Raw genomic sequence first — 13,086 nt, 5'->3', positions numbered from 1 at the left:
AGAATCCTACCAATAGGAGCTGCTTATCCCAGGTAGTCACCTGAATTAAAGTGGATAGAAGAAATTAAGGTAACAAATGCATTACTTATTGTCTGTTTAAATACAATTTGAAATACTGCATAGCTCCAGTACTCACTTGGGTTGCTGGAGCCGTCGTCGATGAACTGCAGGTCATCGACTGTGTCAGGGGACTGCAAGAGAAGAAGAGACTGTAAATAAGCGGTGGCTGTGTTTTAGTAACCTATGTCCCAGGGCAAGCCATCACCATGTGAGCAGTGGCGCTGGCAGCGAAAGGACGTGCCATCCGCTCGCTGTCGGTTTAACAGACAGCGCTGTAGCTCCCAGTCTGTCAGAGAGTACCTCTACTCGACTACTCCCCCAGGAGATATTGGCATGTTAAAGGAAAGGGGGGTTAAGTTAGGTCATCAGTTCCAGGGTTTGTTGTGTAGCGTAGGCACATCCACAAAGAGACAGCCAACAGAGCAATAGTACAGCACCAAAAAGAGTCACCAATTCACAACGGAAAACAAAGCAGCATGTTCAGATGTCTTTGTGTTGATGGTGGTCATAATGTTTTCCTTTGTTATCAGCGTTGAGAAGCTGTTTATTCTACTTAGGGACACTCTCAGGGGACCCCTACGAGCTGCAAGCTGAGGACCGACCAACCATGACCGACATACTTTTTACTACAATTGCACTGAACTGCGTCTTCTTTGTTATCTGATATTTCTCCAGTCGACTTTAGAACTGTGATTTGGATTACAGTGTTCTGCATAACTATTATGTTAATAGACTGTAAATATACATATAACCTTTAAACACTACTTTTGTCGATGCATATGCAGGAAACATTATGCAAACACTTACAATTTTGTGATGTCAATTAAATTACGTCCGCCAAAGGGAAGAAAGATCAACCTGAGGTCACTGTGCAACAACCAAACCCACACAAGATCCCACAATCGGGAACGCAGACTAACAGTGACACGTGATCACAGATGATTGACCCCAAAAATTAAAAGACCACTTAAGAGACAAGCTCACTCCAGGATTGTACTGCTTCCCCCTCCATCTCTATCCACACAGAGAAAAAGAATGTAACTATTTTACACAAACCTACACAAAACCTGTACCCTAAAGGCAGCACAGAGCCTTTATAACTGCTTCAAAAGCCAGAGCATGAGAGGAGATCTAGAGGAGAATGTTTTACCTCTGCCTGATTCGCGACACATGCGTGAAACAAGACAGCTGATGGAAGTGAACGTGAGAGTGGATTAGTGTTTGTGGCCATTTCCCCCCATAACCAATTCTGGTTAGTGGGATTAAAAAAAAAAAAAAAACCTGTCTGCGTCTCTGCAGCTGTTGAGTGTTATTGTCTGTGATTGATTAGTTAGCTGAGAGATAGAGGAGTGTGAGGGGTTACTTCTACGGATGCTCTTACATTTGTGAGTGGTAAGTGGGAGACCAGGAAGGGGGAGGCAGAACTGGAGGGAGACCCAGGGCTGATTCTGTGTCATTTATGTAGAGCAAGTCTCTCTTCATTGCGCAAGTGAGTTAGTGAGCCAATCCCTATAGTGCACAGCAGGAAGTACTGATCATTTACGGAGCCGTACCCTAGACTTCAGTCACACTGATGCTTCTTGGTTAACTGAGAAACTAGAGGGGAGAGGCAGAAGGGAAAGCCAGGGGGAAGGGAGGAGGCCGAAGCCCCGGGAGCTCAGCATGCAGCCAATACCTGGATGTCGTATACGGGTTTGGAAGAAGGAATGGCAGCAAACTGTCGGTAGTCAAACTTCTTTGACGACAGGGACTAGAAGGATAGCAAACAGGAATGAGCAGAGGTCGAGGGGGAGAGAAAAGAGGAAAACGGGGGGGGATTGGAGAAATATAAAAAGGAGGGGAAAAGGATGGAGAAGGCAAATGTCAAAAGGAAAGTGAATAAGGGAAAGGGATGAGGGAATAGAAAAAGGAGAGTAGGAAGGCAGAGAGGCTAATGGGTGATTCAAACAGCCAGCTGTGGTATATGATTTGAGAGCAGCGTGTTCTTAGCTCCGATTGGCTAGAGTGACAATGAGCAAGATGATGGATTAATGCAAATGTGATTTGAAACAAATCTACTTTTTCCCTTTTCCCTGCATGTAAAGCAACAATCTTATTTGTTGCCTTTCTTAAATAAAGCTCTTCATATTGAAGTCAGTGTTACAGCTTTGCTCAAATATTTGCTGACTCCAGCTCTCCAAGTCCGTTCAAAGGATGCAGTAAACCGTTCACAGTGACACAAAAGCCAGAGGAAAAAAATCTGTCCAAAACAAAATGGACATAAAGAAAAAGGTTTAGCACTTACCAGCCGGCCCGGAGAGGTTACTCCTCGAGGACTGAGCTCTGTCAGAGGAAAACAGGAGATGTGAAGTTAACAGAAAGGCAAGGAGGGGTAAGGATGAAACAATAAGCTTTAGATTTATTTTGCAATTAAGTATAGATTTATACAGTACTTTTTAAAACAAAAGTTGCTTCACAAAAATAAATTTGGCAGGATGTTAACAGAAGTTAAAAAAAAAAAAAAAAAAAGCAAAAAGCAAAACATCAGGCAAGAAACGAAAGGGAATATAAGTTAGTCTTGAGAAGTTTCTTACAATGTAATTAAATTGGATGATTGAATAGTAAGTATATGTTTCTACAGTGTACCTATGTTAACTGTCTCTGTTGTGTCTGTCCTTGGCATTTTAATAATATGCATTTGGTGTAATGCATGTATGACCTTTTATATATTTGTTTTAACGTGTTGAATCAAATGAGGTAAATATTCCAAAAATGAGGGGCAAAGACAGGAAATACTTAGTTTCCCTTAACTTTAAGTTAAGCGCTGGCAACATCCAGTACACAACAGTTCGCTGACCTCAAGTCTGTCTGTCACTATATTAAGGAATTCACGCAAAGTAATGACTTAAAAGAAGATGCTTGTCATGTAAACAGGCTTGAGCGGTGTGAAGGAGAGCAGCTTCCTACCTTCCATAGGTGTGGGAGAGGGCGTTGGGGCAGGCGAGGGTGACTCCGTCAGCTGATCTAGTGTGCCACGTTTCTTCCCATCCCGAGACTTGGCAATGACCATCTGCGCTTTCAGTGCATCCTGCTCCAGAGACTTCATTCTACAAGAGAAACAACCACCATCAGATAAATGATAGTAGAAAATAAGGAAAGAAATACAGAGACAATGACTGACAGAGGCACACACGCCGCTACAGATGGGTGTAGTGCCTCTCACTACTAATTTTGGGTGTTCCTTGTCCTGGTTTGCTGTCACAAACAACCAGTTTAATTTAACTGCACAATAAAAAAGAGAGGCATTCCAGGAAAAGGACTACCTACTGCTAGTAGGCTTACCCTCAACTCACAAATAGCTTGCAAACTTACTGTGGGATGTGTGTTAGTACAAATAATAGTATGGAAATCAAGAGAACAGCAAGGCGCAAATGAAAGAGTGCTGCAGGGAGGAAGAGACAAGACAGAGAATAGAGAGAGGGGGAGCCAGAGGAAAGGTAGAAATGGAAACAGCAAAGACGTGCAGAAGCAAGACAGCACTAGAAAGGCAGTGGAAGCACTGTCACAGAGTTGCTGTGAGTGCTTGCTTGGACCTTTCCGAACTCGGCCGCTAGCAAAATACCCCAACGCCAAAGCACCCCAGCACACCCCCACGATGCCGTGCATCTGGCCCTGGTGGCTGGGGCCGAGGAGCAGACCTGAGCTGGGAGGCTGCAGAGGAGGAGGAAGAGGTGGGGGGCTGGGGGGCCTCGGCCACGCCCTGAGATGCCCTCACTCTGGCCTGGTAGAGCCTCTTAGCCAGGTCCTGCTCATACTGCCTAACATCGTCCTCTAGGCCACAGGGCCTGGGCCCCCGCCAGGCCAGGGAGAGGGACAGACAGGAGGAGGGAATAGGACCAGAAGTGCACCAGGAGGAAGGAGGAATATGAGAAGAGGAAGGAAAGAAAGGCATAAAGAGAGGAGAAGAGAAGAAAACCAAAGAATGGAAGGTAAAACACTGACACATTTAGAAGAGCCAGGAATAATAAATAAGATCTGATTTCTAGACATGAAAATAGTGAGGAGAGGAGACGGACAAACCACACACGCAGGACACAGAATGGACTTAGAACCTTGTTATCAATCATTATGACAAACTGTTTATCAGGAAATCTGGGACACAAGTGTCCCCATGGTTTATAGCACATGTACAGCTCAAAGTAAACAAACCTTTCCCCTCTCTTCCCGCTTCTGACTCCTACTTGATCCAAATTAAAAGTGTAAAACAAAAATATGATATATAATTTATCTATAAACTACAAGTGTAAACCCACTTTGGTATAAAATAGATGAATTCAGGGGGAAAGATGTAAAGTGGTTCAAAAGCATTGAAAGGATCAGGTGAAATAACGATGGTCCCGTTTATGAGAAGTTACTAAAGGCCGTTAAAGTTTGTTTGAAAAATTTTCTAATTAATTTATAATAATTAGAGGTTTAGTCAACTGATAGAAGTTTTCAAATAAACGTCTTAATATTTCAGTTAAAAAAAAAAAAAAAAAAACTTAAGAAAAAGTTGCTGTATACGCCAAGATTTGATTTTCTATTATCACAAAACACAACTGTTTTGCTGCAATCAGTTTTGGTTGTAGTAACTTGTGAAGTATATTTGCCAAAATGTATGCCATTTCTAAGACAATGAAATGATTGATAAATCAGCCAACAATGACAATAATCAGGAATTGTTAACATGATTGTCACCAGAAATGTGACAGCGACCATTTTGATGTAAAAGTATAGCTCTCTTTACTGGGTTAGTTTATGTTTACAGATTTATTCTTATAACCACTGCCAAACTGCTATCACACTGCATTAAAACGGGTTTATCCAACTATAGAATTGGTAACGGATACATTTTTCCTTTTAAACATCCCTTTTAATATCAACGTACTAGAAATACACACGGTAAAGTGAAAAAAATGCACAAAAAGACAGTGCTTATTTACCGTGCTGCCCTCCACATGGCTCTCTTCTCAGCCTCCAGGGCTCGTTTCTCAGCAGGGGACAGGTCCTTGTCGAGGGCCACAGCCAGCTCGGGGCTCTGCATACGGAGTCTCTCTTGATGTCTGCGCTCTGCTTTGGCTGTGCGGATGGGAGCAGCCGAGTCCCCGGGGTACACTGGGATCAGACTGACAAGACACACAAGTAGCAGTGATGACTACAGTGACAAAAACAACAGCAAAGAGACAGTCAAAGATGTTGCATGCAATTTAATTACCCAGTCATAGAGTTGGGCCTCTGCTCCAGCCTGAAGCTGTCCTCCAGTGAATTCCTCTGAGACTCTCCTTTACCATCAACAGAGGAAGGCCTACATACAAAAAATAATAATAAATAAAAACTATTAGCAAAAGAAATTAAAAACAACAACGTTTAAAGCAATAATAATAATATACAACTTGTTACCCTGAGCTGCCACAGTAGCTCGGTGGCGTGACGTTGTAACTTGGTGGTGTGGCACAGTGCTGGGATGGGCTGGATACTGGCTCCACGCTGTACTCCACTCCATCCAGCAATACTTTGCCAGTTGCCTTCATCTGTGCCACCTGTTTAGCCAGGTCCTCTTCCTCCTCCTCGTCCTCGTCTTCATCCAGCAGGTACTCCCGCGCCCGCTGCTCAAACTTCCTCTCTGGGCCCAGATAAACAGACACAGGGTTGTAAATTTCAGAATCAGGTTAGTCAAGTCAGATGTTTTTTATAAGTTACTAGCAAGGGATGCGCAATAAAAAAACAACAACATAGAAACACACCTTCTTCCTCCCGCATTTTCTTGAGGTCATCTTCTCCAACAAGAGACACTCGAGGTTTGGGTTTCTCTGGTGTCTGATGCTTCACGTCAATCTCAAAATACTTCTGTCTGTCCCTGAAGGAGCGCTGCTCTGGGCTGCCCCTACCGCCAGGAGAAGGACTCTATAGGGTAACAACAAAAATCAAGGACAGAATACAAAATTATAAAAGATAATAATAGATAAGTGCTGAGGTTGTAGCACCTGAAGCACCGGCGATAAACAAAACAGACAGAACAGCTAAATATACGCCAATATTTGTAAAAAGAAATTGATATTTGCATTATTGCAGAGCCATTTGCCAAAAGAGCAGAGGATATCACGAGAGATGCCAAAGGAGAAAAATATCACCGACCGAGAAGAAAGAAACAAATTAGACATCAAAACAGAACCCAGCACCATCAGCTGATTTAAGATCAATGAACCGCCAGGCCCGTCATTGACAGAAGTAACATGGCTGTGTCCCAGCGTCTGGGAGCAGAGACACCACCACCGATCAAGCCGAGCACACCCAGACAGAGAACAGGGCTGCTGTAGATGTGGCGGAGGCGGTGGGTACCTGCAAGTCCCAGGACGGCCTGGAGAGGCGAGGCACTCCTGCCAGTCTCATATACTCCTGACGGTCAGATGAGAGGGAGGCCCGGGGGGTCAAACCCTTACCAGCTCCCTCCTGACCATCTATGTCATCATCAAACACCTCGTTGTTCAACTCAGGCTGAAAAGGCCACATAGGTCGTCACCAGACTGTCAGACTGAGAGCCAGTATGTAATCACAGTAAGCTTAGAGCATATCTAGACTTTATTTGGTTCTTGCAGCTGCATATTCAATATTCAGCAGAACACATTACACAAGTGTTCAGAAACTCCTGAATGTTAAACTGGCTTCTTAAAAATTATTGGGGCTAATTAACTTTAAAATACACCCTACAAATGGACTAGAAAAACTTGCGAGCGAAGCAACGTTAAGGCTATTAATCTGATTTTGTGAAAACTTAAAAGTCCAGACCTTGAATATAACACAATCCCCACTTTATCAAATGTACTATAATTTCAAGAAACAGGTATTTTTTTGCTCAATTTGTTCACTCACCTCTGGAGAAGGTTGCTTTGGATGGAAATTGTTCCTCACACCGTACAGGTCCTGTTGGGCACAGCAGGATGTAAGTAACGTTAAGTAAACTCAGACTGAGGACAAAGACCGAGATACAGAGCAAGCAGACTGATTAGCATCTGGGATAATATGTATATATAAAAAAGGGGGGGATTGGATATTAGTACACGAGCCACACACGGATGGACGAATGGATCAAGACCCAACACCAGTATGACAGATGATGGCACTGGAGTACAAAAAACCAACGACGAACGCATTCCACACGTCACAGCACGTCACAGGCCCCCCCCGACACAGTGCAGGCTCCTTATAGGTCAGCCTGCTCCAGTCAGGAGGGAGCAGGGGGGCGAGATCAACCAATCGGCACAGCATGCTTTTGTCGTTGTGACCCGGGGGAGTCCGGGCAGCACGGCCTACCTGTGGCGGCTCCAGCACTGCCAGTGAGCGAGGCACGGCGGCAAACGCCTTGTATGCCTGCTTGACATTCATGGGGAACTCGTCGGGCGAAGTAGGGGAGGGGGCGCGAGGCTGCAGGGGGGAGGTTTGGGTGGGAGGGGTGGGTGGGGCATGGAAGGTGGGGTAGGTCCATATGGTAAAGGAACCAAGGGGAAGAAGAGGAGATGGGAAGGACGGACAGACAGAGACATGGAGGAGAGGACAGACTATGAAAAAAACCCAGCAAAGTTGAAGAAGACTGTGGAGAACAGCATGGTGGCTGGTTTCGTGTGAGAGAGGAGAGGAGTATGCCAGAGAAAGACAGACAGTAGGGCTTGGAAACTCCAAAGCCATGACAGACTTTTTTTTGTATGAGCACCTTTGTGAAACAAATAGGAAGACGTGAGATGAAATCATAGCTTCTTCATTATTTACCTATCCAACTACGCTGCTTGCCAAAGAAATACACAAGTGGAACATTTCGGAAAGCTGGAATTATGACAAATGATTTGATTCAGGAGCTCAGAGTTGGGCTGGACGCTCCGTTTGCAGGTGCCGGAGGTCTGGAGGTTACAGACTGCAGAACCTGCACCGACTCAACTCCACTGTGCATTCAAATACAGGTCTTCCTTTTCTTTGGTTCTAGCCTCTTTAGAAACAACACATATCGGTGTCTCTGCTGCACTGCTATGAGACACAGTGTTTTGGGGCTGTGCACTCAGAGGAGGTGGCACAGAGCGGAGAGTGGATAGAAAACAGCACTATGTGGTGGTGAGGGGTCTTACAGAGGTCTGGGAGTTGAAAGGGGAGGGGCCATGCTGGAAGGGGTTAGGACTGTGTCCATCTGGAGTGGCGGGGGAGGGACTCTGCCGCACGCGCCCGACTGGCTGGATGGCACCCGGTCGTGTCTGGAGAGGAAACAAAATATATTTTATGGAAGAGATCAGTCAAGGCAGTTTTCTTCATTTAGCCTAAAATCACACATTTGCTTCACAATCTGTTTAGCACATGACAATAAGGGGGAAAAAAACTTTTATTCAGACATAAACTTAAGGATGAATGACAACTCAAAATGAATAAAGCTAATGGTGGATATGAATCAGAGCTAATTTACCATTCAGATTATTTGTCCATGGGGTTTTTAAAGCTTAATAATTATAAATTATCTTTTTTTTTTTTTTTTAATCTCTTATTACAACCACCCAGTGTCCTGCAGAAAGTTACTCTAGATGGAAAAGCTAAAGTAGTGTGAGAGACTAAAACTCCTCTGAAACCCATGCTAAATATACATTTCATTTTGTCTTTAGGGTTAGGAGCTCTTTGAGATTCTAATATTCAAACACTTTAAATGCCTAGAAATCTTAAAAGTAATTTAACAACATAGGAAACGCATGAGAAATACAGTACGACGTAAAGAGGTGAATATATTTGCTTGATACATTGGTTAACCAGTGGGATGAGCCCAACATTAATGTACTATAAAGGATATTTTCTGAACAGCTTGTTTTCAAGCTCCACAGACACTCACTGATGATGAAGTGTTGTCATTGGCGGTGGGAGTGGAGGTGTAATGAACATTTGCCTGCAAAAGAAAGTGAAAATAAAAACAATGACAATGAAATAAAAAACCATGGATCGCCACCATCTACTTGAGTTTCATCCAATACAGTCGCTACTTTTCAACTATTGGATGACGCCAGGCCAAATAAAGACGCTGTCAAACAACGCAACACCACCAAGGTTCACCTAAATTATATACATAGTATTTGTACTACACTGCTGCACATTTTATTTTGTTATTGTCCTGTGAGAGAATATGAAGCTTCAGCTGGTCAGTAGAGAAATTAACGACAAAAATCTATTTCTGAGTGCACATCCAATTGTCTGCATGAGGCAATGCATCAGTAATCAGCTGACCATGGAGAAGCACATGCTTTTCAGACTGGTAGGACTGTAGCAGACACGGCAGCTAAAACTAGTTGTTTTATTAACCCTTGTGTTGTCTTCCCGTGGACCATGCAACTTTTGGTTTGGTTTTCAAAATTGAACATTAAAAAAATATTTTGTCATCTTTTTCGAATTTTTTGTATCACTTTCCTCAACGTTTTTGTCACTTATTCTGATGATTTTTTTTTTGCGCTGTTTTACGTTTGTTTTTTTTAAACATTATTTAAACATTTTCTTTTTCAAATGCTATAAAATTGAATAAAAACACCCAAATACAATGAAAATAGTGAACTGATAATTTATTTTACTTGTGAAGAGTGTCGTATGGAACCATCCACGTTATTTGTTTTGACAATTTGGTTGAAAGAAACCCAAATTTCTGATAGAGAAACCTTTTGAAAATTCGTCAAATTTGACTTGAGGACAACAGGAGGGTTAACAGACTGAGAGCTCAGAACAGCTGACGCAAAAAAATCCAGGCCAGAGCAGAGAGGGCCACAAGACCCACTTACAAAGCGGGTCTCCCTGCCTGCATACAGGGAGCTGTTGGAAGAGTGGTCGCTGGGCTATGGGTGGGAGGAAAGGTTTAAAAGGATCAACTGTAAAATACCTCTTCTATGGTGGTAGAAATGACTCATGGAAAAGGAGAAAATAAAGTAAAAGGATGGTAGTGTTAGTGCTGGGTGTTAAGGCTGCTCACCGGTTGGATCGTGGGAGAGTAGGGTGCTTCCCTGATTGGGCTCTCCGTCCTGGTGAAATCAGAAGGAGGCGCCTGGAAAAACAAAGATCAAACAGCAAACACACACTTAACAACTGCTCTTAATTTCACTCTGTGCACACAACAAAGTAGTAAAGAAATACCAAAACAAGATTCACTGGTTAGTACTTAAATATAGAAGTGATCTTGTAGGAAATTCAACCAACAATAATCTCTTGCTGATAAACATGCACTTTTCTGTGCGTTTTTGCCATAGACTCTATGGCATAGACTGTAAAAAATAATGGACCGAGGTTCCGGGTCTGAAAATGCGGAAGTGCCTTAAACCTGCATTCTATCTAATTCCAGCAGGGTTGCAAAAAGATGGCTTGCACAGAAGTCTATGAGAAAACTACTACCTCTCACTTGATCCATTACCTCAATATACATTTTCATAATGAGTTTATGGTCTCAAACGCTATTTACAAGTCTTCTTCAATACAGAATTATGTATTATAATTACATAATTAATTATGGTCCCATTTATTTGAAAAATGATGATAAAGCAGGGTAACTAGCTGGTAACTTTAGGTAAGTTAAAGTTTGCAGATTTTCTGTACTGCCATACATGCAGATGAACAGCGCCAGTACCCAGAGGTGCGCGTTTACTCGCCGGCAAAACTCTGCCGGATGACTCGCTTCAGAAGGGTTGGAAATGGCCAACTTTTCCTGAAACGATACATAAACACTGGCTTGACCCATGGATGTATTATAAGAGGCTTCTAAAAGGTAGCATTCTCGTATACCTGTGAACGGCAGTCCACAAACAGATGAGTGACGACACTGCTGTTAGGTCCATTATTTTTACAGTCTATGGTTTTTGCAGGTCATGTTCATTCATGACTTATGACCCCTCGCAGTTGTTGGGACAGACATTTCAGTCGGTCCTGACTATGTACCGACTTATGTGCCTAAATACCTCACGAGGTGCCACAAGCTCTGTGCTCACAGCAAAAAACATGCACCAGTTCAGCTAGATGTTATACTGATATTAATACACACAACCTGGACACACTTCTTTAGAGAAAAATACTTTCCTTAGGAGCCTTTTTTTCTAAAACCACATTAATCCTCCTGTGCAATGAAACAGTAAAGCTAACATTTAGAAATCAAAGTGTAAGGATTTGATCCAGCGATGCAACTTGATTAATCAAGAAAATAGTGGGCATTTCTTCGGATCCATTAGCACGACTGTTTAAAGTTATAACTTCCACAGAGCCTTGACAGAGCAACTGTATGATCCATTCCAAGGGACACAAGTGAGCCAAACAACAAACTGTGCACAGTAACACACCATGCTGCCTCCAAACCACACTTCGGCAGGCAGCTTGCCTTGCTGAACAACCAGGGCTGAAGCTGGCCTTGCTTCCCATAGCCCACAGGAGGCCCCGACAGGATCTGCTCCCCAGGTGGACGACCCTTTCCTTTGCGATTGGCCACCAAGAAAGGGTTCTCTTTGAAGCAGATAGGCTGAGAGTCCACCAGGCTTTCTTCTTCTTCGGTGGCAAATGTTGATGAACTAATGGTTGTTGATGAGCCAGCACTGTCAGTAGCGGCGGTCCCATTAGGGGAGAACTGGGATCCATTAATGTAATCGTGCTCTGTGTTCAGACTTTGGCAGGACTCAGGGTCCATTTGGCTGAGGGGTTTTGTGGTGTGGCCTAAGCCAAAGCCCAGAGGCTCTAAAGGGGCTCCGTACTGGGCCTGCAGGGGGGCCTCCATGGGAGCAGTCAGACTTACAGGAGTAGAGAACTGGACAGGAGCAAAGAAAGAGGGAGGACAGATACAGTAAAGTGACACTGATAATAAGGAATAAGGAGAGGAAAAGATTCAACCACTCACTCAACACACTAAAGGAAATTATTATTGTTCTGGGATCTGAGAACTTCCACCACAATTTAAAAACTGGCTTTATTTGAAGGTAAAACCTGTGTAAAGTCAATTTCTGGTGCACCCATTTCAATCCCTCCGCCTTAGCAATAAACAAGCCGTTCCTTAATGTCGCGACTGTGGTTTTGTGGTCTTTTTACTTTTTATTCAGGCATGGGCACCGTTCTAAAAGTATCGTTTTAGCACTGGTAAAAAATAAAAAAATAAATAAAAACGATACCCAGCCCTTCTGCTGCTATATGCCACGAGACACATTACTGCAGTCCAGGCTCTTGGCCTCAGCCTTAAATAACCATATTATCAGACTAGCGAGACATTCAGGCTCCAGCACACTTTCAACTCCTACTGTACTGAACATAAAAGGACAGGTGATGTCCCTGTAGGAGCAATGTTTAACTCAACCCATGGTAAAGAAACCTGATACTGTAAGTGCAACCACAGACGTGTCATGTCCTCCTAAAAAGCCTCAAGTTAACCCAGATAACTAACCAACTTTGGAATCTATAAGATGTGTCCTTGACATATCTGGTGTTAATCAAAATAGCCGGACTAAGAATACAACAAGCATTGTGAGGCAGCAATGTGCCTCCCCACATGCTGACTATAAGAGTCTGTGGTGGGATGAGGGTCAGTGGGATGGAATGTGAACGAGTGTCCCTTTGGCTCTGACATAAACTGTGAGGGACAGCTGGGGTTTTGGTGTGAGAGAGGAGAGCGAGGCTGCTGGTCTGCCAGCATGCCGACACACTGAGCTAGCCATGCTGGGAAACTGAATCATTTCAAACTCATTGTTTTTTTTTAGGATTCATCTTTGGAATTGTTCAGTTCCTATTTTATAATATTTCTGGGTGTTAAATGCTCAACTGAATGCCTGTCTCTGTCTTGATAAAAGGTTGGTTGACTGTAAACACAAAGGACAATGATGGGGGGGAAAAAAAAGTCTAGGATTCTATCGTTCTTGTCAGGAATTAGACGATATGTTGTATTTTATGAATATAATACAATGTTGTCAATAAACCAAACCAAAAAATCCCTTCCAAAACAAATCGTACAGTACCCTTATTTTACTCTCAACCATCTCATTT

At 43.2% G+C, this 13,086-nt stretch overlaps 1 protein-coding gene across 11 annotated transcripts in view; it reads right to left on the bottom strand.

The window, feature by feature from the left end:
* The window catches only part of scrib (scribble planar cell polarity protein), a 69,448-nt gene that overhangs the window by 3,427 nt on the left and 52,935 nt on the right, over positions 1–13,086 (bottom strand). For 2 of the 11 annotated variants that reach the window (XM_028569074.1, XM_028569076.1), the window contains 16 exons: positions 11,444–11,863; positions 10,055–10,126; positions 9,867–9,920; positions 8,936–8,989; positions 8,193–8,315; positions 7,390–7,500; positions 6,949–6,999; positions 5,823–5,982; positions 5,479–5,701; positions 5,294–5,383; positions 5,022–5,204; positions 3,738–3,884; positions 3,007–3,146; positions 2,345–2,382; positions 1,736–1,810; positions 137–191 (listed from right to left, as the gene is read on the bottom strand). In XM_028569074.1, the coding sequence (XP_028424875.1) occupies positions 137–191; positions 1,736–1,810; positions 2,345–2,382; positions 3,007–3,146; positions 3,738–3,884; positions 5,022–5,204; positions 5,294–5,383; positions 5,479–5,701; positions 5,823–5,982; positions 6,949–6,999; positions 7,390–7,500; positions 8,193–8,315; positions 8,936–8,989; positions 9,867–9,920; positions 10,055–10,126; positions 11,444–11,863 (1,996 nt within the window). Of the gene's footprint in view, positions 1–10; positions 41–136; positions 192–1,735; positions 1,811–2,344; positions 2,383–3,006; positions 3,147–3,737; positions 3,885–5,021; positions 5,205–5,293; positions 5,384–5,478; positions 5,702–5,822; positions 5,983–6,948; positions 7,000–7,389; positions 7,501–8,192; positions 8,316–8,935; positions 8,990–9,866; positions 9,921–10,054; positions 10,127–11,443; positions 11,864–13,086 lie in introns of all 11 variants that reach the window. The other 9 variants (XM_028569079.1, XM_028569077.1, XM_028569080.1 and 6 more) reach the window with 9 other exon arrangements.

The sequence above is a fragment of the Perca flavescens genome, chromosome 22 (assembly GCF_004354835.1).
Source record: "Perca flavescens isolate YP-PL-M2 chromosome 22, PFLA_1.0, whole genome shotgun sequence".
Taxonomy (NCBI): Eukaryota; Metazoa; Chordata; class Actinopteri; order Perciformes; family Percidae; genus Perca; species Perca flavescens.
The sequence above is the reverse complement of the archived record's forward strand: the minus strand, read 5'-3'. Positions and strand labels throughout refer to the sequence as shown.